A 23628-nucleotide genomic window follows, 5' to 3' on the forward strand; every position below is an offset into this window, starting at 1 on the left:
TCATCACCTCTCACACTACTTCAAACCACATCTTGGTTGTACAGCTCTGGGACCTCATAACCTTCTCATACTGCTGATTTAAGATCTAATAACATTTAATACATTTTTGGCTCTTGGTGTCAAGGTTGTATATGAGTAACTGCTCCTCACTTTGTCCAGGGCTCTCATTTATCCTCTTACTAGCCCCGTCACTCATCCCTGTATTCATGATGTTGTGATTGTCCATGTTCCAACTCAGGTCTCTTGGTTTTCATAGAAGTTGTGAGTAATAATAATAATTTGAGTCATTAAATTGAGCATTTTGTCTACTTTGTGTAATAAATTAACATCTAGCCTTCAGCTGTGTTGCACTTTTTTTTTTTAAAAATCAGGTTAAAGTTCTCCCCAGGTGTGGAGGTTAACTTAGCATTCATTTCCTGATTATTAGTGTTGTTTTATTTCATATTTTGTTCTTGACAATGTATTTATAGGTATTACCCTCAAGGACAAGGTTGGTAGATCGTAAGGGTTCATCCGGTGTGACAAAATACAAACCTGAACTTTGACCAAAATCTTAACTTTTCTCTCATTTTCAGGGGTGTAGCTCATCTACTGTTTCAGTTAGGGACTCGCTGAGACAACACAGAGACGTCTCAACTCTGTCCGCTGATATCTTCTGCCACCTAGTGACACAAAAATGCACAACAGACCAAAACAAGGTTTATATCCAGGTTCACCGTGCAGTTGCTGTTTGGTTGGGGGCAAGAAAAGCTGCTGTCCGGCAAGCCCGTTGTTCTGTAAATGCTTGAGCGTCTCCTATTTTATGGTTTGACATGTACCCAGAAAAGTCCAAATGTTTGACTTCAAAGAAAATGCAACTGGAAGAAAATAAGCAATTTGATATTTATTGCCAAAAAAACAAACACTCAAGTTATTATGTAACGCAAAATGGGGGGGGCACTTCTTTCAGTCGTTATTTGAAAGGATATCATAATGAGGAAAGACTCAGCAGAAAGTGTTTCGGTTACATGTCATGTCCTTGTCAGCCACCTCCAATGTAATTCTGAGTAAAGTTTTAAAGGGATTAAATACACAAAATATACATACAATATAAATGAGTTGGCTGTATAACAACAAACAATGGCTGGGAAAACAATGGAAAAGATCTGGAAAAACTTAATTCCTGTGCTTTTTCAGATGTGATTCACCTAGAATAGTGATAAAATATACCAATTAATTGTTGTAAAGTTTGAGAGGAAGTTGCATTCAAATGATAGATAACTGAAAACTAGTATAACAGTTTTTATTCCGGTTACAGTACAGTCCTCTTAATAACCAAAACCACTGAGAAGGGTATTCACTTGTACTCTCAAGAAATTATCTTGAGAGCTACTGTTTCCTCTAGTGGTCATTAAAACAAAGTGGTGTAGATTGTCAGCCCTGATGTGGAGGAAACTTCGATATACAATTACAAACATAAAAGTAATATATAATATAGTTTGCCTAAATATCTAAGATTGAAGTGTAATAAAAAGGTGATATTCTTTCTTACAAATGTTGTTTTGTCCACCTAATTACTTAATCTTCAAATGTGTGCTGCATTCATGGTATTTCAGTACCAAAACATGGTATCAAAAGGTGACAAAAGATGAGAGAGAGGATGACATGATTAATATTAACCTCCATTATACTGTGAATGCAGTCCTGGATGAATTTATTGGCACCCCTGAATTTAAAGTACAGAATTTAGAATATTTTCAGAAATTAAAACGTACATGAACAAATTTTGTATAATCAGAATATTTTAATAAAATGCCAAAAATTACTGAACAACAACAAAAAAAATTGAGATAAAATATACGCTTGACACAATTATTTGCACCTTTTGATGAATTTAAATTAGTCCCAAAAAAAAACATAAAAAAACAAACTCACCTGTGCTTAATTTTCAGTGTCCACATGACCTGAATTAACCAATGAATGATTGTTTTACTGTGTGAAAAGGGGCTGATCATTTCCAGTTTCTTTTTCTCAATGGTGTTGACAAGAGAGCTGTCTGAGAGCATCAAAAATGCTATTATCAAAAAGCATAACAATTCCAAAGCCTACAAGGCAATTGCCAAAGATCTTGAAATCCCGTTTTCAACAGTTTGTAATGTCATCGAGAAGTTTCACAGTCATAAAACTGTTAAGATGCTTCCAGGACGTGGTGCTAAGAAGACACTCAGTGAGACAAGTCTGTGAAGGTTGGTGCAGATTGTGGAAAAACCCCCAGGCAAGAAATCTAAAGGGCGTCAGGCTGATCTGGAGTGGTGGTTTGAGCCTGTACCACACACTGCACACTATACCAAGTAGGGCTCCATGGGCCAAGACCAAGGAGGACACTGCTACAGAATGAAAGGCACAGAAAGGAAAGACTAATGTTTGCAAAAACTTTCATAGATAAGCCACAGTCTTTCTGGGTTTCTGTCTAAGGACAGATGAAACCAAAGTAGAGCTCTTTGGGAACGCAGAGCATCAGCTTGTTTATAGGCGATGAAATGAATCCCATAAGGAAAAGAGCACCCTACCTACAGTAAAACACGGTGGAGGTTCTATCATGCTGTGGGGCTGCTTTGCTGCCCCTGGTACTGGAGGCACTGAATGTATCAAAGGACTGATGATATCAGAAGATTACAAAAGCCTTTTGGAGAGAAATGTGTTACCCAGTGTCAGAAAACTGGGTCTGAGGCGAAGGTCTTGGGTCTTTTAGCAGGACAACAACCCGAAGCACACATCCAGCAGCACAAAAGAGCGGTTGAAAAGGAAAAGATGGGCTGTTTTAAACTGGCCAGCAATGAGTCCTGACCTGAATCCCATTGAAAACCTTTGGAGAGAGCTGAAATCTTATCTTTTGTCCAGTAACCATTGACATTTTTTTGAACCATTTTGATTGTGCAGAATTGGTTGATTTGCATTTATTTCTGAAGATATTCTAAATTCTGTACTTAAAATTCAGGGGGTGCCCAATAATTTCAACAGGGAATGTATATGGTAACACACCTTTGCTTAAGGCACAGGGTGTGTTAATTATTAAATCATTGTGCTATTTTTTATTTCTATTGAAGCCTTTTCCACATTTGGAGCTACTGATGCCATAAACCTGGATGCCAAGCTACAGGGTAAATTAGTATAAAGGTTACTTGATCCCCTTACAGGAGTGATCTTGCAGTCAAATCTGTCTGCAGCATCAGCCAGTGGCACGTAGGAATGGTTAAGAAAGTCGATGCCTAGGCAAGGTGGGACACAGACTGAGCCGTCAGTGCATGAACATTGACGTGTTTGGAGAGGCTCATCCCCTACACCTGGGACTCCTTTCTCTCCAGCCTTCTCAGACATATACTTTTTCCCTTTTGGGCAAAGAATGACGCTGTCTTTGTTCAGGCTTACATAGTCTGGAAAGACCTCAGTCCCAAGGCTCCTGTCTACCTGCCCTCCACTGGACAGGGTTCCTTCTGGTGACAGGATGTGGGTGGATTTCTCTGATGGCTTCCCCAATCCTGAAACCTCAGTTTCAGACATTATCTCCACCACAGATGCCGTGGTTTCCTCAGAGCACTGCTTTGATGTGAGCAGAGGATCCTGTGGAGCACAGAGTAGTTAATTTTTAATAACTGGGACACCGATGCACGTTAGCTGGAATTGAGTGTAAGACAGACTTGTAACTTGGCTGTATCACTCTTGATTTATTAATTTTGTTATTGTTTGTATTTTACCTATATCCCCCTTGATATCTGAATCCATACATCTATACCTAGAGTCTATATCTACATTTATATGGCATCTATATGGCTAAATTAGTTACGGCTAAATTTTATACCGGAAAAAATCTTTCGCCACGGTATACGTTTCGTGTAATGGCCTGCAATGGAACTGTGTGTAACGTAATGTTATATTTATCATACATCATGCTAAACCCAGTGGTTAAATAAGTTACCCATCTCTGCCTGTTGATCTCTGTCAGAAAGCCTTGTAGGACTTTGTCAAGGTTGGGCACTGGTGGCCAGAAATACTGCTTGAGCTTGCTGTAAAAAAATACACAAAATAACAGACATGTCTCTTTAAAAAATGTAGTTAAGATGGTCAGTAAAAGAATTGGCTAAACGCTTTGTATATAGAATAGTTAGTGATTTGAATTCATTTTTAGCATATAAAATGTAAGAAAACTACAAAAATGTACAGTACAAATTGATATCTATTTAAAAAGAAATGGAGAGGGGGGTAGGGTATCACATTCTTTCACATGATGAGTATCTTTGTTTGGAATTCATTTTACATTTCCACGATGCGTGTGAATAAGATGGACTAAGATCCTACCTGAAGTACATGGAAATGAGGATGGTAGCAGTTATCAGCATTGAGACAAGGATACACAGCATGATCAGCATGCCTGAAAAGGTTATTCATATTGCATTAAGGTTTGAATGGTGTGTCATTTTTGATTTAGAGTAACAAAGAGCATTCATAATGTTTATATTTTAATGTATAAAGGCACAGCAGTGCATTTTATACACTACTACAGTTGTTATTACACAACCAAAGTTGAATGATCTGAATGCTGAAGCTCTTACAAAATGACAGCAGACCAATGCATTACATTTGGTGCAACTTTGCAAATTTGGGCTGTGATATTTATACAAACCAATGGGGATTATTAAATAAGCAAACCTGTGCTACACTGAGTTTTTTTTCTTCACACTCAGTGGGAGCTTACCTATGTCAGTGGGGGTCTGACCAGTGAGCACATCTGACCAGTCACTCCAGTGGCCTGAGTAACCGGACCCATTAGGTTTAGTTCTGACCTTAACGCTGTACTGGCTCCCTGTTAGAACCACTACACATGTGCCAGTCTCTGCTTCCCTCAGGGAAACCGTCTAGGGACAAAAAGGTTGAACTAAAATACAATATTAAGAACATTAACTGGCAGTCTTAGTGATGGTGTGCTTCTTTTGCGTTCTCTTACACTGGCTTTTGCATTCCCCTTAAATTATATTCATGTTCCCTCACAATACCGTGTTTTAATTGAATTGTTTTCCCTTTCCTGAATAGTGTTGCATTTGCAAAAAATATTTTTTTACACCTCTTCATGTTTTTGCTCATTAATTTCTCTTGCAACAAATGCATCATTTTGCTGAATTTTTTTTTTTTTTTTTTTACTTTGAGCTGAAATTGAAAATGTCTCACTGTGGCACCATCTAGTGGTAATATTAGGAATGACACAGTGGTGTAGTATAACCAGCCACATCCCATCATTTTTCTACAAACGAAAATTTATGCCATCAGAATAATTCAAAAGATGCTATAATCACATAAAGTTTGACACAGTAGTTAAAGAATACTAATGCAAAAAATGCTGCAAGGGAACCTGAAAGGTAGGAGGGAACACAAAGAATTGGAAGGGAAATCAAAACGTTTTTTGAGTGAATAAAAATTACTGATAAAAAGTATTTCAGAAAAAAAAAAAATCCTAACATGGTCCTTTTAAAAAAATAAACTAAGAAAAATACACAATTTCGTGGAGCCACTTCTAGTAACGTCTCACCATCGGTGCTTCACCCCCTCTGGTCTGGTAGCTGACTTCATACTGTAGGTAAGCAGACAGAGATGGAAGAGGAGCTTCCCATTTCAAGCACAACTTGTCTTTCTTCAGTGCTCCTCTCAAATGACCTGGTGGGGATGTTTTGACTAAAAACAAGCAGGGCACACAATTTGTCAACAGACAAAGCCATGAAACCGCACTTTTTCTAAGGCCTGATGGAAAGGGGTTGAGAGAGCAGGTGCAGTACTTAGGCTACTCGGGTTAGGGTCTTCGGAGACTCTTCGAAGGCCGTGAAGACTCTTGAGTCGCTAAAAGGTTATGTTAAATATTACAAATTATTTTATATGTCCTAAACGTTTGAGCAAATCTGAGAACATATGATATGATAAGAGAAAAATGTACAATAGAATAGTGACAATTTTGTAATTTCTCTCTATTGCTATGCAGTTGCACCATAAATAAGTCAGTTTTCTCAACATCTTCCTCCAACGTACCTTTGACTCTAAGCAACATTTCACTAAAACTGTAATTTCAGTGTTACAAACAGATTCTTAGATTTCATCTTATCACCTGAAGAATCTTGGGATAATAAAAACAAAAACAAACAAACAAACAAAAACAGCGCACCCAACAGGAACAAAGAAACAGGGAACAAAAAAAGTCACTCACTGGTCTCGTTAAGAGTGAACTCTTGAGTATAGAAAGTTCTGTAGAGTGGAGCTGGAGCGCTGCTGAGTTTGACCCGGACTTTTCTGGACTCAAATCCATCGAAACGACACAGGTCAGTGAACTTCCCATCAGCCACGCACTCAGTCCATTCTTCACTGGAAGGGTCATAATATGATGTTGAATCACAGCCAAACAAAGTGAACATAGACTCATGTATTTATGGGGTATAACCCAAAGAACCAAACACATTTTGTTTTTACACTTGCAGCTACACAGCTACCGGTCAAAAGTTAGAACACCTTAATTTTTCCAGTTCTTATTGAAATTTATGCAGCTCAATAGTCTCAATGTACTCTGAAACTAAAGTACAGAACATAGAATGTGAGGTTTAATTTCTAAAAAAAGAATCTAACTAAATTTAGTCCACATTTCTGACTCATTCTGACGTAGCCTGGAAGTATGTTTTGAGTCATTATTTTACCGTAGGATGAACTGCTGACCGACTAGTCTGTCCTCCTCTGTTGCCATTATGATAGCAATATAAAGTACTACTTCCTGCAGTGCGATCAGTCCTAGTAATATGTGCCAGCACTGCTTCTACACAGACAGAAGGTTTGTAAGTAAAAGTAGGACACCTACAGGGATTGTCTGTATTAACTTTCAAGAATTAATTTACTTCCATTGCTGCGGAAAAGCTGAAAGTTCACCCATTACTTGATCCCTGAAAAAGGCCCTTTTTGATATGAAATTTACATCATTTTTCAGTTTACGGTGACCTTATCATTTCTTATTTTGTTGTTGTATTTTTTGTTACCTCAGGCACTTTACCACTTACCTTTTTACAATTTAAAGTTATCAACTGGACTTGAAATGCTTAAATTTCAATAAAAACTGGAAAAATTGGGGTGTTCTAAAACTTTTGATGGGAAGTGTACATCATCTTCAACTGTTTTGGTCAATACGCAATGAGAAATGAAAGGAATGAGGGGAGGAGAAAGACATGGCAAACGTGAGTTTGCAACATCATGCCTTTGTTGCTCAAAGTAATGACGTGTCTTGTGTTTACTGTGGGGGAGGAATTCAAGGTCAACTTAGGATTCCAGTAAAACTCAATAAAACATGCTGTTACATTAGCAGAAAGACTTGAGAAGAGTAATCAATCAATGATGGAATGTAGTACGAATTTTGTGCTACCTGAGACCGATCTTGTAGAAAAGTTTGTACTCTCTTTTCCCGCCATATCTGCTCCCATTCCACTGACAGGTGACGTTTTGCAGGTCAGAGGTGAAGCACATTAGTGAAACATCATCTGAAAAGAAAAGCAATCTACCACTGAGGAATTGCATCTATGAAATAAGAGGAAGAGATTTTGTTCTATGGATAACATTTTTTTTTTTTTTTTTTTTTTTTGCCCTAACTCTTTCTTATTCATCCACTCAGGCATTCATAGTTTTTTGTTTAAGCACACCTGCACTCTGGGGAACCATGGCTCGCACAGGGTGTGACCAGCTGCTCCAGTGTCCTGCACCAGAGGCACATTTGCTAGTGACCCGGACCTCAGTCTCCTCTCCTGGTGCCAGAGAGTCTAGTACGCCTTCAGTATAGTGACCCATCTTTGCACGTAGAAATCACAAACATCATAGATTTTACAAAATGATTCATATAACTTTTTTTCACCCACTGCAATTACTGGCCTACAGGTGAAGGAGTGTTACGATAATAGTCAACGAACAAAGACCAGAAAAATATGGGCTACAACGTTCAGTGCAATAAACATGTTTGTCTTAGAAGAAAACAAATCAGGGTTCTTTTTAATCAATTAATCAGTCTCATTATGGACCAACTGGCACATTAACTTAGCCCTAAAACCAACAAAAGGCAGTAAAGGATTATCAGATGAGTCAGAAATATAACTGATTACATCAAGATGTAATACAAATATTTACAAAAAATGTGTAAAAACTAATATTAACCTTTATATTATCCTTTAACCTCCAATCAGCTGATAAAATAAATTTAAACTTAATACATTTTACCCCTTTTTTTTTTAATCTTACCATTTCTTTTGGTTTTTTCTATTTATTTGGTCTTGACACGCATTAAAGTCACAGTGAAATAAAAAAAAAAATACATTTTCCAAATTTTAATGTATTATTTAGCAGGGCTTTCAAACCAAAAGCACACGCTGGACTAAATTTAACTTTGACCCCAAACACCCTGAACTGTAATGCGCGTCGAATGTGAGGAAGAAGTTATGTCTTTAATGATTTTACATCAGAGAAAAATGATGGAAAAGTTCATTTTGTGTGTCTCTGAATTCACAGAGTTGTCAAGCTACTGTCCAATCCTACCAGAACTTGAGAAATAAAGGTCAAGCCTCAGGAGAGGATGGGAATGCCACGTTTTCAAATGAACAGCTTGACTGTTTACCTCGTAGTTAGCTGCCTGCTCTTCATTCTGCTCACTGTCTTTTGTGCCATTTTATTTAGATCCTTCTCATCTCTCTGTCCCACCCCCGAAATTCTGCTTCACTAAGAAATATGTGACGTTACAGAAGCTAAAGACGAGCTAACTTCTGTTTCACTGTGATTTTAATCATTTCTCAGTTTCCCCCTTTTTCTCACCACAGTTCAAACTTTCTGTATGCTATGTGATAATGAAACAGGTGGGACCATGTATGTCTAGGGCAACGATTTTTCTTGATTGAAAACATTTTTGGCTTTTTTTTTTTTTTTTAATTATAAAACTTTTTTTTTTTGTGGCTTGTCTGATAATTCTAACCTTTTACTACATTACTACATTTTCAGTTTTGGGGATCCATAATTAACATGTAGATGCCGTAGAGAGGTGCTATGATGGATCACACTAACTAGCATTTACTTAAATTAGAGTACTTAAATGACATAAAAATGTCTTTACGCTTCCTCATAGTATGCATTATCTCAATTTCAAAGTCATTTTAGAAACATAATCTAATGGATGTATTGAAGAATTGTAGGTACTTCTTCAGTCTTCTCTCCGAGCCCCTTGGAGGAGTATCGAATCCTATGCTTTACATCCCCGCAGAATGATGGGATCTCTGTCCTCCATGAAACCAGCAGCTGCCCTGCTTGGCCATTCTGGTGTAAAGACACATTGAAGGGGGGATCCAGGAGAACTAGAAACAAAAAGGTGGGAGGACAAATAAGGAAAACGAATTACGGAATCCACTGTTGTAAATGCTTCACAGGTGTTTAGGAAACAGATGAGGAAGCCCCTTGTTTCTCTTGGCAGATGACCTTAATGACAGGAGAACCGCACACTGGCAGAACTCATCTCCCTCTCTCCCAGCCTGGATCCATAGGATCAGCTAGCCCTGGTTATGTTTGCCGGTTTCCATTTAGCTAAAGTTTCTCCTTCTTTCCCTACCTCACATATCTTTCTCGGGTCTTAGCTATTTCCAAATGAAATACCAGAGAGAGATGCAAAGTTGGTGAAAGTGTTTTCACCAAACTGAAATCCTTGTTCCCTCATCATCCTTTTAAAGAGACAGAAATAATAACGAAATAGTAATAATTCACCATGCGTGTATTTACTTTGTTGTTGTGAACAGGTAATAATGTCCTACAGTGTGTAGACATACAGAAGTTTAAAAACAATTGTAAAGAAAAAAACTGACACCTAACACACACACAGATACCATGTCTGCTGCCCCAATTCAAATGGAAAGTTATTGAAAGTTATTAACGACTGACTGAACAGAATCAGCCCCCACACGCCGTTAGAAATTGCTCATTATTGAAACTACAGAATAGATATCAGGCTGCACTTAAAACACTTTTCATGCTTTAAATAAAATCTGTAATTGGTCTGTGAAACTCTACAGGTACAGTGCATCTGTCCTTTTTATGCTAAGAAGATGGTGAAGATGGTGTAAGACAAATATTTGTGATTCAAGCAGCTAGAAAATTGATGGATGGATGGAGGAATGGCTTTATGGATAAGAGTAACCAGTAAAGGTTAAAATCATTAAGGGATTAAAACTGTCAGGAATAAAGGCTTGCATTTAGACAGAAATTGTATTTATGTATAGATGACCTAAATATTTTTTGGCCATGTGACTTAGAATGTTTATGCATATACTTTCATTGTGTATTTCCTTTTTTCAACAAGTGATCAATCCATGCCCATTTCTTTTTTTGGTAAAGCAAATAAAAATTTTAAAAGGAAATGTCTTACAGTGGTCCTCCACAGACACAGTCCGACTGTATAGGCTGGTGGTGGTGTTGTGGTCCATGACTTTAAGGTGTATTTCCACAAACAATAAAACATCTTTGGAAGGAAACGAGCAGATGTGGAGGAAAGTTCCCTCTTCTGGCCTCTGGACAGACATATCACACCTACTCTGTCTCTGCAGGCTTGATTAAAATAAGTGACAAACACAACAAACATTGTAATATGTATTAATCAATCAATAAAACATTTATATAGTATCTCTCATACAGGGAAGTGTAGTTCAAAGTGCTTTACAGGTGACTAATAAGACTACTACTACTAGTCCTTCCCTGCAAAATTAACATATATACAAAATACTGAGCAAATATTTTAGGCACTTTAGATGTTTAACTTCTTATCCATCACACAGTACCATCAGGGAGGCGCCTGATCAGTCCAAAACTAGTTTTGCAGCTTGACAACAACCCCAAACATACAGCCAGAGTCCTAAAGAACTACATTCAGCAACAAGAAGAAGTCCTGCAACAGCTGGTGTGGCCCCCACAGAGCCCTGATCTCAACATCATGGAGTCAGGACTAAATGAAGAGAGAGAAGCAATTGAGACAGCCTAATTCCACAGAGGGTCTGTGGCTCCTTGATGCTTGAAACAACCTACCTGCAAAGTACCTTGAAAACACTGCTCAAGTATACCTAGGAGAATTGGCGAAGTTTTAAAGGCAAATGTTGATCACACCAAATACTGATTTAATTTTTTTCTTTTCACTGCACTTTATATGAATGGCATTATTTTTGAAAGCACCCTCACTCTACTTTCAGTGCGTAAAACTTTTGCACAGCAATGTATAAGATCAGTGTGAACAACAACGATAAAGATTAAGTCATTTTATTTTTTTACAAAGCTGAAACAAATAACAATTGTTGAAAATAATATTAGTGGGAATTTAAGAAGTTACCCCTAGTACTATAGTCCATACAGGGTGGAGAAACCAATGACCACAGGATACTGTTCACACTTCTGCTAATGAAGAAAAACATATAATGGATGTAAAATTCCTAAACAATATGTAGCAAAGTAATTTTTAAATTGTACTAATAGTCTCTGAGGTTCCTCAATATACAAAACACAATCAAATTAATATGTATTACATACCTGTTAATGTTGTAGAGAAAATCATAAGTCCTGTTGTCTGCAGTCTCAAAGAAGCAGGTGAAATCCCATCCTGTCCGGGTGAAACATTTAGGATCCTGCTCATCCTTTAAGAGCAAAACATCTGCTCCAGAAATGAAAAACATAATACATGAGGACTAGTGCACTAAAGACCAGGTCCCCAAAAGTCCAACAAGATAGTATTTTTTAACTTGTGAGAATAAGATGTTAAGTTGTGGGAACAAGTTATTATATTGTGGCAATATGGGAGTTTCTTAGAATAAGATCTTTCTGTTATACAAAAGATGTTGTCTCTTTGCAGGAACTTCACCTATTCATACCAGGGACAAGCTGATACAAAACCGACTGACACAAAATGTTTTGTTCCTGAAAGATAATAACTTTGCATACAGGGACTTCCAGTGGGGTGGCCGAGCAGGTAGCAGCCTAACTTACCAGATCCCTTCAATTAATATAGTTAATTCATTTAAGTATATATAAGAAGATATATAAGTAGATTTATCGGTCGGCCGATTTTATCAGCCACTATTGGCCTATCACAGATATATCGGTATCAGTTTATATGTTGTCTGATGTGCGCCAATAGGAAAAGTTTTGTTTTTTAGAAATGGTGTCTTCACATAGTTTGTCCAGCAGAGCATGCTCCGACTATATAGTTTACAATACTCTCAGCACTGTCAGCAGCACAAGTACCAGAGCACGAGTCACAGCTGTGCAGACGGTGTTTCGGAGTCAAGGGGTGTCTTCACGGTAAGTTGCTAACTAGTTTGTGAAATATATTGTTGGAAGTTAATAAACAATGACCCCATTATTTCCCTTTTCAATATAACACACGCACACACAGACACACACACGTATGTAGACTATTGGCTTATATATTGATTTCAGAATTTTTCTACTCCCAAAAATTGGTATCAGCATTAGCCCCGAAAATCCAGTATCGCTCAGGTTGTAATCTAAATCCCCTGTAACTTGGCCATAAATTGTTTTTTGGCTACTCAAACCCCTTGTAGATTAATGTAGTGCTAGCATTAACCAGCTAGCCACAGAGAGGTAATGGGTGGAAGAAAGCATGGCGAACTTGGTCGTATTCCTTCAAGAACTGAGACATTCACCAAGAAAACTTTGAAACGCTGAGGGAAATCAAGGAAGAAATGAATAAGGCAAATAATAGGGTTGATGAGGCCAAAGAAGAATTGCAGAAGAATTTATATGTTTGTGTAGCAAAAGGGTAAGGTTACCTTAGAGTCAGGACAGAAGATACCAACAAAGAAATACAATAACACCATGTTTAATTAAGTTGTATCATACAATGTGAATGGCATTCTCAATCCCATCAAGGGGAGTAAAATATTGACTTAAATGTAAAGGGACAAGGTGTGTATTGTGTTTCTTTAAAAGCCGAGTCTTCTCAGTCTCATATGTAAATGGACCTAGAAGGGGGATGACAATAATGCTAGCAGAGAGGTTTAATTTTGAAGTGCAGTCTGACACCAAAGAAAGAGATGGAAGATACATTATGGTGGGGGCAAGATTGAAGTCATCCTTCTGAATGTATATGGACCACATGGAGCAAAACAGATCCTTTTTAAAGCAGTTTTTGATCTAATGTTAACTAAAGCCCAGGGCCTTATGATTTGTGGAGGAGATATGAATGTTAGAGTAAACCCCAAGTTGGACTCTTCACGGGGCCCCAGTTCTCAAAGTACCTCACTTTGCAGAAAAATGGAGAAGATGAAGGAGAAAACAGAAAACTATTCAGAAAAATATGACAATATCGGGTTTTCTCCCTCTTTTCTATGGGATGCTTGCAAAGCAATATTACAAGGGAAAATAACTGCTAAAACAGATGCATTGAAAAAATAAACAACTAATTAACGTAGAAGTAGAATTAAAGAGGCTACAAAGGGAACACAAAACAACCCTAGACTCTTGCCAAAGAAATGCAGCAGATAAAAACTCATAATTTCCAATCACAAGACATAGTATGCCATGCATACATACTATGCTGTTTGCGAAACAGAAACACTATGAGGTGTGTACTAAATCAGCAAAATTATTGACCTATGGACTAAAAAATCAGCAAGCTGAGATAACTATAAGAAATGAGATCCCCATGAGAGTGAACTATGACTTGGGTCACATTAGCAGGAGTTTTGAAATGTACTACAAATATTTATGCACTTTAAAACCAAAATTAAATAAGGATGACGAAGCAGAGTCTCTGCTTGGAGGGATGGACCTCCCAGCAGTGTCTCATACCTAAAATGGTGCCCTAAAAGTGGCAATTATAAGTGTTGGCTATAATAATGCTATATCTGTGCTCAAAACCAATAAAAGCCCTGGACTGGACATATACACAGCTAAGTGGTATAAGATACTTGAAGAACCTTTAGATCCCTTACTGTTGAGGACATTTAATTGTGTGCTACAGAAAGGGGGAGATACCCCCTTCTTGGCCAGAGGCAGTTATCCCCGAGCGGGGAATGGGCTGGAATGCTCAAATTAAAGAACTGTGAGCCTCTTAAACCAGGATTATAAGATTTAAATAATAGCTAAAAGACTGGAGCAAATTCTACCTGAAATTATAAATTCAGATCAAACAAGCTTCAGAAGACAAAGCCAAACTCAAGACAGCATCAGACATTCTTTACATGTGATTCACCAGATAAACCAGGAGCAAACTGAAGCTGCCATAATGGGTTTGGATGCAGAAAAAGCTTTTGACTCAGTAAACTGGTGATTTCTATGTAAAACTCTGTATAAGTTTTAGTTTCACAAAACTTTCATAGAGACAATCCAAGCTCGTTATAACAAACATACATGTACAGCTATTATACAACCTCTGAGTTAACTGATTAGACAAAATGATAAGATGAAGTTCAAGTTTCACTGGCGAGAACAGAAAACAGAGCAATTTGCAGATGATGTCCTGGTATACTTGACATATCTGGCCGACTCTCTTGCCTCATTTCAAACCTTTTCAGAGTTGTGATCATTATCGGGGTACAAATTGAACACTCCAACTCTTAACATTTAAATACACAACCAGTCAGCATTTCAGAGGCAAGTATGCCATTTGGGAGATAGACAGTATGACATATCTAGGTGTGCAGATATCAATTGATTGCCAGAACTAGGTCAAGGTCCTACTACAGGCTATTACTAAAGACAGTGAATTGAAAGACCACCTGGGGGAAAAACCTAACCCATCGTTCTACCTTTCACTCAAAACTGGTTTCAAGTGGCTAAGTCCTTTGGGCCCAAGGAGTCCTATTCATTGATCTGCTGGGTGGCCTACCATCTAGGTTTTATTCCAAACAGCAAAAAAGAAAAGTTGGAAAAGTGAAGAAAACTTTGTAATAAAAATGGAGAAGTCGGAAAACTTAAATGATGAGCAATGGAAATCAACCAACTCACCACCTTGGTGACAGTTTAATTGGAAAAATATGGTCAGTTAGTTTATAACACCAGCACTTAAACAGTCCAAGGTGAGGCACAGTGTGCTTGAGAGGCTATGGGACTGTGAGAGCACATCATTACCATGTTATTTTGGGGATGCTTTGGGATTTACAGCTACTGGAAGAAAATGAGAGATAGCAAGGAAAAAGACTTACGTACTTGGATGAGATGCCAACACAGGTTCTTGGCTTTCCTAAAGCATACTTGTTTAGAATAATGCTGGTCGCCAATTAAAAAAAAGCCATTACCAGAAAAATGGTTATATCAAGGACCATCCACATTAGCAGATGGGTTTAACATGATGCATGGCATTTTGTAATGGAAAAATTAACCTTTGCTTTTGATCTCAAAACAGACATATTTGATACATGTTGGAAAGGATGGATTGAGTTAATCAACTGGGTTTGTTTGTTTTATTTGTTTTATTTGGTTTCAAAGACAAAAGTTTGTAATGTAAGATGCTTTGAACCTGTTGACCTACTATTCAAATAAAAAGAAAATATTAAAAAAAACTTGTTTGCGAACAAATATATTCACATATATTGTTTAGACAATATTATACACAAACAGATAACTTTGTTGTTGCTACAAGATCATATCTAGTGTTTAACAACATATTGTCTTGTTCCTCCCACAAATTAATATCTTGTTCTCACACAACAAAACAACAACTTCCAGGGCTCTGCATCATATAGTTAACATTGAACATTTTCTGCATGAACAGTAAATGGGGAACGTGCAGCTGTTCGTTGGACTGAATTAAATTCAAACTGTTCTTCAACTGTACAAAATAAACTATCCTTAAGCCCTACCGTTCCTTGACAGATGATTGACAGTTCCATCCTTGCAATGTATCCCAGGCACAAAGCCCACTTGAATCCACAAGCTAATGAGGAGCATCTCCCACCAGCAGGGCGAATTCATGGTAGACTGAGGTATCATGAAGTAATATGTATCCTAAATCACCATGGCACTTAAACTAACACAGCACACGCCTGTGTATACGCATTGTGTGTTGTCTGTCATGCATGGTTTTGAGTTGGCATGTGTGGGCAGGGTTAAGCAGTGCTGAAGGATTGGCCAAATGTGACAAGCAGGAAGCGTACTTTGTTTACAGTGGAAGTAAGCACCAAAAAGGCAGTTTGGGAGGGGTGATTGAGAGTAAAAAGAAGTTATATATTTACATATTTTCAGTTAACGATTGAACACAATAACTAATGGGAGGTGCTACTGCTGATGATATATAGAACACTTACAGCAGCATGAAAAATTTTGGGATCCCCTGGACAAAGTTTCTGTTAATGCAAATCGTTAAGTGAGTAGAAGATCTCCAAAAGGCTTCAAATTAAAGGTGAAACATTCTAAGCAAGATTAGTGTATTATTTTTGTTTTGTACAATTTTAGAGTGAAAAAAAGAAAAGGAAAACCGTACAAAAGTTTAGCAACCCCCAGAGATTTGAGCTCCCAGATAACTTTTACCAAGGTCTCAGACATTAATAAGCTCGTTAGGGCTTTGGCTCGTTCACAATCATGGTTGGGAAAGGCCAAGTGATGCAAATTTCGAAGCTTTATAATTACTCTGACTCCCTAAACCTTGTCCCAACAATCAGAAGCCATGGGCTCCTCTAAGCAGCTACCTGGCACTCTGAAATTTAAAATAATTGACGCCCACAAAGCAGGAGAAGGCTATAAGAAGATAGCAAAGCATTTTCAGGTAGCTGTTTCCTCAGTTCGTAATGTAATAAGAAATGGCAGTTAACAGGAACAGTGGAGGTCAAGTTGAGGTTGCGGAGACCAAGAAGACTTTCTGAGAGAATTACTCGTAGGATTGCTATAAAGGCAGATCAGAATCCCTGTTTGACTGCAAAAGACCTTCAGGGAGATTTAGCAGACTGGAGTGATGGTGCATTATTTTTTTGTTTTGACAGAGGGAATTAAAGATAAAGGCCTGCCTCTAATAAAGGCCTGTTATCCTTTGCAGTTGAGCTAAATAAAGGCTACGGTCCCTTATATGAGAAAATACGGTAAATCAAAACCTCTTTCAGATTCTCAATGCCTCTGTAATGACGGACATGAGTGCTTATGCCAAATAAGGAAAGTGAAAAAAATGTACATGCCCCAGCAGCCGCTGCTGATTATCTCTGCTGATGTACCACATCCTGACCTAATGCACAACAGCAGATTATAACAGCAAGGTGCTATTCTTCAGACTCATTTTAACTAATCCAGGTTTCCAAGAAGTTAACTCTTTATACTGTGAAAAAACGCAACACGAGTAATGTTGGATTCTATTCATGTTCATGACTGGGAACTATGATCAGCATCTATGTGATTGCACTGGTTGACTGCCACAGACAGCATGATTTTGGAGCTGCACAAAAGGAGTTCATTTAAGCCTGACAGACCTTCCTTACCTTCAACCTGCCAAAAATTCTCATAAAACAGATCTAAGGTTCTAAAACTAAATATTAAATTGTGTGACATATTCCCCACAAACTGTGTTCCTTAATCAATATGTCTTAATTAAACTGACCCTGATTTGACAATAATTTATTGTTTCATTAAAAGTATATACAATTTGTACTTATTAAAGTACATTGCATATAGTTTGATAACAATCAGAAAATTTTAATTGAGTTTCTCTTTTGCTTACAGTATCTCAAACTAAATTTGAATTGTTGTTTTTTTTTTGTTAAAATGTCTATTGGTTTGATTTTATTGTAAAGCTTTTTATTTTGTATGAGTATTTAATTCTTACTAATGAATTCTTACTAGATACTAACACCAACACATACTGATGGTTTATAATAATTTACATGTTCTCATCTGTAATCATGGTTATATCAACATTTCTCTGTGGAAAGGAGTGATTCACATCTAAAAAATGACGATTCACAGAGGATTCACCGTAAAAATTCTAGGTTGATCATAATCCAAATTAGCTGAATACACCTGCCCTTGTTCATGTTGAGCTTATGAACTTGTCACTCTGACGACAGCTCTGGATCAATTTTAAGCCATCTTGGAAGAATTGAAAAAAAAAAGTCTCCACTGGTCAAATCATTCACAAACTAATCAAGCTAACTCAGTTATCCATACAGGAATAACAAGAAGCCTCTGACTGAAAAGCCCAGCAACTTGTACTCACTGCAATAGGCGGAGCTTGCAGAACATATCATTGGATCTTAACTACCAGATAATGCGGACATTTTACCAGTACCTCTGGAGAAACCTTCGCATTACCAAAGGTCCAACCCACTTCAGCCACTTCCCCATCCACTTTGCAAACAGTACAGGACATGAAATGCTGGTTAATCTATTACAAAAAACAGCTTCATCCCAAGAGCTGTCATTTTCTCAGATGTGCACTGCCTCCACACAGAACTATAATCCAACCAAAAAGTGCTGTTTGATAACATCTAAACACTTCCTGCCAACACACCAGTTCTGTTCATGCTATGACTTTACCTGCTGCAAACACTACACAATCAGCCCTGGGCTCTCAGCTCTCTATTGACACAATTGTAGGTAGTTCAAACCTGCCACTACTATGTAAAACTTGATCATCTGTGCTTGTTATCTGTATGTTAACTTTCAGAAATTAGAGAGAACAGTAAATGTGTACATGTCCAGTTTGGAAGCCATGGAAAAATCTTACTGTATATCAGAAAATAACTCAGATGCAGTCAAAAAACATTTTTTATGATTGGTGGTGTTTTAATGCTCAAAAAAACACACACACAATAAAAATGAAACCATGAGATACTGGTACAAGAAAAATATGCTTATCCACAGAAGAGTGCTGACCACAGACTGATATAATCTCTACCTGCAGTGGAGCTTAGATGGCTGTCTGATCAAGCTGTTCTGAAAGTTGTTACTCTGAAGTGTCTCTTGTGTGTTTCTTGACTTTGAGAACAAAGAGATGCCTATAACAATAGACCTACAAAGTCAAACAGCCATACAGGACTGGCAGTGCAAACAAGGAAGCCAACAGATGATTTACTGTAACACTGTTGTCATCTTCAATTTTAACTGGCATCCTTTCAGAAGAGATGGAGAAATTTCCATGATGATATTCAGGCTAGATGAGCCTGGAATGACTGTGATGCTTCAGGGCAACGTTTGTTAATTTACCAGTCAGACTGTCAGAAATGTTCAGGCTTCCTAGGTGCAGGCATTGTCATAAAAACTGTGTTACATGTGTTGCATTATTAGGACAGTACTGTACTGCAAGAAGTAGTACTCTACATTTCTATAAGAAAGGTGAGGAAAAAAAGCAAGTAACAAAGGAAGACAGACTGTTTGGTCAGGGGCTCATCCTACAGCAAGATAATGACCCAAGACATTAGAAGAAAAGAACCGGACGGTGGCTTCACATGATGGAAGACCAGCAAAGTCTCCAGACTTTAAGCCCATCCGGCTGGTTTGGGGTGAACTGGACAGAAGGTAAAAGCCAAACAACCTGCAAGTGCAACACATTTGTAGGACAAACTTTCCAAACAATGTTTAATTTCCATTGTAGAAAGAACGACACGAGTCTGTTCGGCTGCTGAATGAGTCAAAAATTTTGAATAAAAATTAGCATTTAAGATTCCATGGTTCCTTAAAAAAATCATTATTATTTATTTGTCCTATGCTTTAATTTAAGAGTACACTGAGAAATTACACTATTTAAATTTCTGTTACAACAGGAAAAATTGAGTTGTTCTGAAATTTATATACTTTTTATATACTTTTTTTTCCATTTTTAAGTGGCAAGGCTTAATTCTGAGCCAAGCCAAACACTGCTTCATAATTTTGTCTCCCTGTCTGACCATTTAAAACATGTGACAAAAACATGAGGGAAATAACGCATTTTCAAGCTTACTCACCACCTGAAAGCTTGAAGCTGGTTCTGAAAGTATAGCTTATTCCATAGGGGGAGGAAGGGCATCTGTAGTCAATTTGGATTTAACGTATCATGACAAGACAATCTAACGGCACGCCATACGTTAACATTACTCCATGCTTCAGTTAGCGTTAACTAGCTTCATCGCTTCCCCTATACAAAGTCAAGGAGAAATCAAAACGTTGTTTTAAAAAAATGTTATTCAGCAACTTGGCATCTTCAATGGTATTTTTGTGATCTCACAAACGTCTGTCTCCCCGGCATCACCAAATGTTTTCCCCTGACAAAACCAACGTTTAGACCCAATGTTTCTACAGACGACTACACCTGACTGCCAAAGTCAAAGTTAGCGTAGCAGAGAAGAAGAGCAGACCGGGGTGGTCGTGTGACAGTCCGTGAAAATTTTGGGTTTTCGCTCCCGCAAAAATTTTATCACTCTAGACAGTACGCATCTGTGCAGCTGGAGAAAAAATGCATTTGATAAATACACAGTGCTGCTGGAAAACCGCTAAAAAGTCATGTTTGGAACCCCCCATCCCACCACTGATTTGCTTAACGTAGGTGCTGAGGTCACAAATGGTAAAGAGAGATGATGGGGCTAAATTGAGTCGAACTGACCCAGTATGACGGCTAACAAAATCATTGTCCACTTATTCTTCTCAAGCCACTATGAAAGCATTGATCCACTTCCCCGTTATCCATGCCTGCATTTTCGGCAAAATATGACTAAATAAAAAACTCCCTTGGGCACTATAGCGGTTATCTTAAGATAGTTTTTTATGTTAGTCGGCGACAACGGCAAGTAACGAAACCAAGCTAAAGCTAGTTGTGGCAACATGTTTCTAATGGTCCTTGCGATTAACAACAACCGGGCATGGATGGACTTAGTTTGGGACGTCACTGTGGACATTCACATATATCTTTAGTTGTGAAAATTATCGGTCAAAGTAGCAAGCTATAAACTTTATGACCCACCTGCCAGGCTAACGTTAGCTTCCCATACCATAAGGTTCCTATGATTTAAACTTTGGGACAAAAAAAAAAAATAAAAAAAAAAAAATCAACTTTTTTCTATCTGTTATCCAGCAGCGACCTCCATCTTTAAGGGGAGTTTTGTGATCTTTAAAACATGTGGCCAGGATGAAAAAATGTTTGCCCGGGCCAAAACTAAAGTCTAAATCCCACATTTGAACAAATTGTGCTGCTCCACGTAACGACTGTTAAGATGGTCTACTACAGCTCCAAACTATGGCAGCCAGGCCGGGCCAAATACTGGATTTCAACGTTGGTTTTGCCCCAGAAGACATTTTGACAGAAATCAATTTCAAGATGAAACCTGCTGCTAGATAGCTGGTTAAATACGTATTGAGTTTCCCCTTTTCATATGTGGCAAGGGGTAATGAACAAACTGCTGAGGTCACAGTTGGGGTTTACACTGGAGCCTAAAGGGCGAGTGTGTGGATCTCAAGACATACACTCACTTGACAGTTGATTAAGGAACAGGAGGCAAAAACTACTGCGGTCAAATACAGCAGTCCTGCAATAAATCCTACCTTCTGGACAGTTATAAAGTTCAGTTTGTGTTGGAACGGTTTTAGAGAAGTGCTTATTCAACTTTATGGTCATTTTGGAGGCTGTAGTTTGTGGTGCTGATGACATGTTTCTATTATTTTGTCCACGTCATTTATATCAACAAGGGTAGACTAAATAACAAACGTCTCTCTGTTTGATGCGATACAGTTCAACAGAACCACAAACTACATCCTGTAAGGTGAATCAACATCCCTCTAAAACAGTTTAAATAAAAACTGAACATTAACACCATCATGAAGTTAGGATTTAATGCAGGACTGTATTAGACTGCATTAGTTTTAACTTGCTGTACTTAATAATCTGCAAACTGAGTATAGGTTTTCAGACATGGGAATAAAAGTAAATTTCAAGGCAATCTTCTTCCCTTCTTGCAAATTTGTGTTATATAGCCGGTGTCTGTGCGCAGGAGTCATCAGGAAGCTGGCCCACTAAGGCCATGTTTGACAGACATTTCTAAGCCTGCGGTTGGTTTGTGCAGGAAACTCTGTGACAGATCAGCTCAGTGCAGCAGGGGAGATCAGTGTTCCTGAACTCTCCAAGGACACTTTGTCCCCCAGTAGCCTGGCCTGTGGTTTTCCACCATGCTCTCTAGTAAAGTAGGCCAGCAACAACAACACAAACACAACGCAGTAATCCTTGCCAAAGTTATCGTCATCAGTGTGAAAAACGGCCAAATGTCACAGAAAAGTGCAGTTTACGCCTGGAAACTGGACATGCAAATGAAACTGAACTACCTGTGGTGATGAGTCCAGTCATCACACAAAAGCTTTATTCATGGAACCAGTTAATGAAAACATACTGTACATTCTTATGTGGTGGGTACATACCATACATTGCGTTAGGTTGCATAGTGTTAAAGGTAAACTATAATGGTGGTAGCTGGTATTCTGGGTGTGCATTAGCCCTTTCCTAGTAGCATCTTCCGGGGAACTACTCTTATGGTGGAGCTTTGCATGCGACACACTGAAGACCTTCTATGGTTGTATTTATATTAGTCTGTAATTCTGACTACATTCTAATAGGACGCTTTGATACATCTATGTGTTCTTAAAAAACAGAGACAAGATACATACAGTAGTAGTTACATTCACATGGCAGTGATAGGGAAATACTAAAAGACACAGATGGCATGAATGAGGCTGGTTTTAAATGCTACATTGAATGTCTTTTGTCCTTTTCTAACAGTCTGAGAACCTGAATGTTTATGATCCACACTGTGCCTTTTTATTTTATCTTCATGAAAAGATTTCCTTCTCCATTTAGAGCAATGGAGAGAAAATAAAGTCCAGCGTCGACACCCCACAGACCCTGTGGTGTTTCAGCAAGTCACATAGCTCCTTATTTGCTGCTTCCCCTCAACACTCAGAGAAAAGGGTCCAGCACTGTGACCTTTGTTACAGCAAGAGGTACAATGTTGTGTCTTTTCTCCGGGAATGGTTTGTAATGGCAAGGGGGTCAGTATTTCCCAAAAGGTTAGTAGCAATCGCAAATCTCCATCCAAGGCCCAGCGATACTCCACATCTCCTAATGCCTCTGATATCTCCACACAGTGCCCTTTCACAGTCCTCCATCTATAGCTGGGTGGTTTTGGTAGAGCGCCGGGTCCTCCTGTCTTGACGTTGAGCGCCAGGGAGGTGGCAGTAACGTGGTGACCATCCTCGGGACTTTCTCTTGGGGCTACGTGGCATGCTAGGGTCTGGGGGGGCTGGTAGTCAGGCCTCCTCAGCTGTGGCATCTATCCCAGCATAGGTGAAATTCTCAAAGAGAGCCATGTTCACATAAGCCTGGAAGATGGAGGGGAAGCTTGTGATTATAGGTTTTAAAAAATTTACGAAAACCTTAGGGCCTGCATCTCGGGCATATTATGGCTTTATCTGTGTCTTAATGCTGGTTCCTTTTGCTCCATTTCTCATTGTAACATGAGCAGCCAAGTGAAAAAAAACTTTCACACTAGCCTCTTAGATATAATTACAAGTAAGAGGATGTGAAAGAGTCAGATTTCTGACCAATCTGACACCCCACACTTTGTGACAACACCTACAGAAATACTGTAGTTTACTATACTGGCGGCA

At 38.4% G+C, this 23628-nt stretch overlaps 2 protein-coding genes across 6 annotated transcripts in view; both read right to left on the minus strand.

Moving 5' to 3' along the window:
- Positions 1-2830: 2830 nt before the first annotated feature.
- On the minus strand, positions 2831-16100 carry mpl (MPL proto-oncogene, thrombopoietin receptor). 2 transcript variants are annotated; one of them, XM_040129814.1, is made up of 12 exons: positions 15885-16100; positions 11593-11713; positions 10445-10623; positions 9229-9383; positions 7695-7839; positions 7421-7535; positions 6227-6381; positions 5561-5703; positions 4733-4892; positions 4336-4408; positions 3956-4043; positions 2831-3600 (listed from the first exon to the last, which is right to left on the minus strand). In XM_040129814.1, the coding sequence occupies exons 1-12, from the start codon at positions 16012-16014 to the stop codon at positions 3052-3054; spliced, it is 2013 nt and encodes a 670-aa protein (XP_039985748.1). In that variant the 5' UTR covers positions 16015-16100; the 3' UTR covers positions 2831-3051. The 2 variants fall into 2 exon arrangements, with proteins under 2 accessions (XP_039985748.1, XP_039985749.1); XM_040129815.1 differs by lacking the exon at positions 15885-16100 and adding an exon at positions 11396-11457 and having other exon boundaries at positions 11593-11617.
- Positions 16101-21950: 5850 nt separating this feature from the next.
- The window catches only part of tie1 (tyrosine kinase with immunoglobulin-like and EGF-like domains 1), a 35018-nt gene continuing 33340 nt past the window's right edge, over positions 21951-23628 (minus strand). For 3 of the 4 annotated variants that reach the window (XM_040128414.1, XM_040128415.1, XM_040128413.1), the window contains one exon: positions 21952-23340. In XM_040128414.1, coding sequence (XP_039984348.1) covers positions 23269-23340 — 72 coding nt within the window. In that variant the 3' untranslated portion in view covers positions 21952-23268. Of the gene's footprint in view, positions 23341-23628 lie in introns of all 4 variants that reach the window. The other variant, XM_040128416.1, reaches the window with a different exon arrangement.

This window comes from Xiphias gladius, chromosome 6, assembly GCF_016859285.1.
Source record: "Xiphias gladius isolate SHS-SW01 ecotype Sanya breed wild chromosome 6, ASM1685928v1, whole genome shotgun sequence".
Lineage (NCBI taxonomy): Eukaryota > Metazoa > Chordata > Actinopteri > Istiophoriformes > Xiphiidae > Xiphias > Xiphias gladius.

Coding starts and splice junctions, on each gene's coding strand:
- mpl (XM_040129814.1), bottom strand. CDS start 16,014: ATGATACCTCAGTCTACCATGAATTCGCCCTGCTGGTGGGAGATGCTC. Junction 11,714..15,884: donor CAATCATCTGTCAAGGAACG/GTAGGGCTTAAG, acceptor TTTCTGGAGCAG/ATGTTTTGCTCTTAAAGGAT. Junction 5,704..6,226: donor GTTCACTCTTAACGAGACCA/GTGAGTGACTTT, acceptor GCTTGTTTTTAG/TCAAAACATCCCCACCAGGT.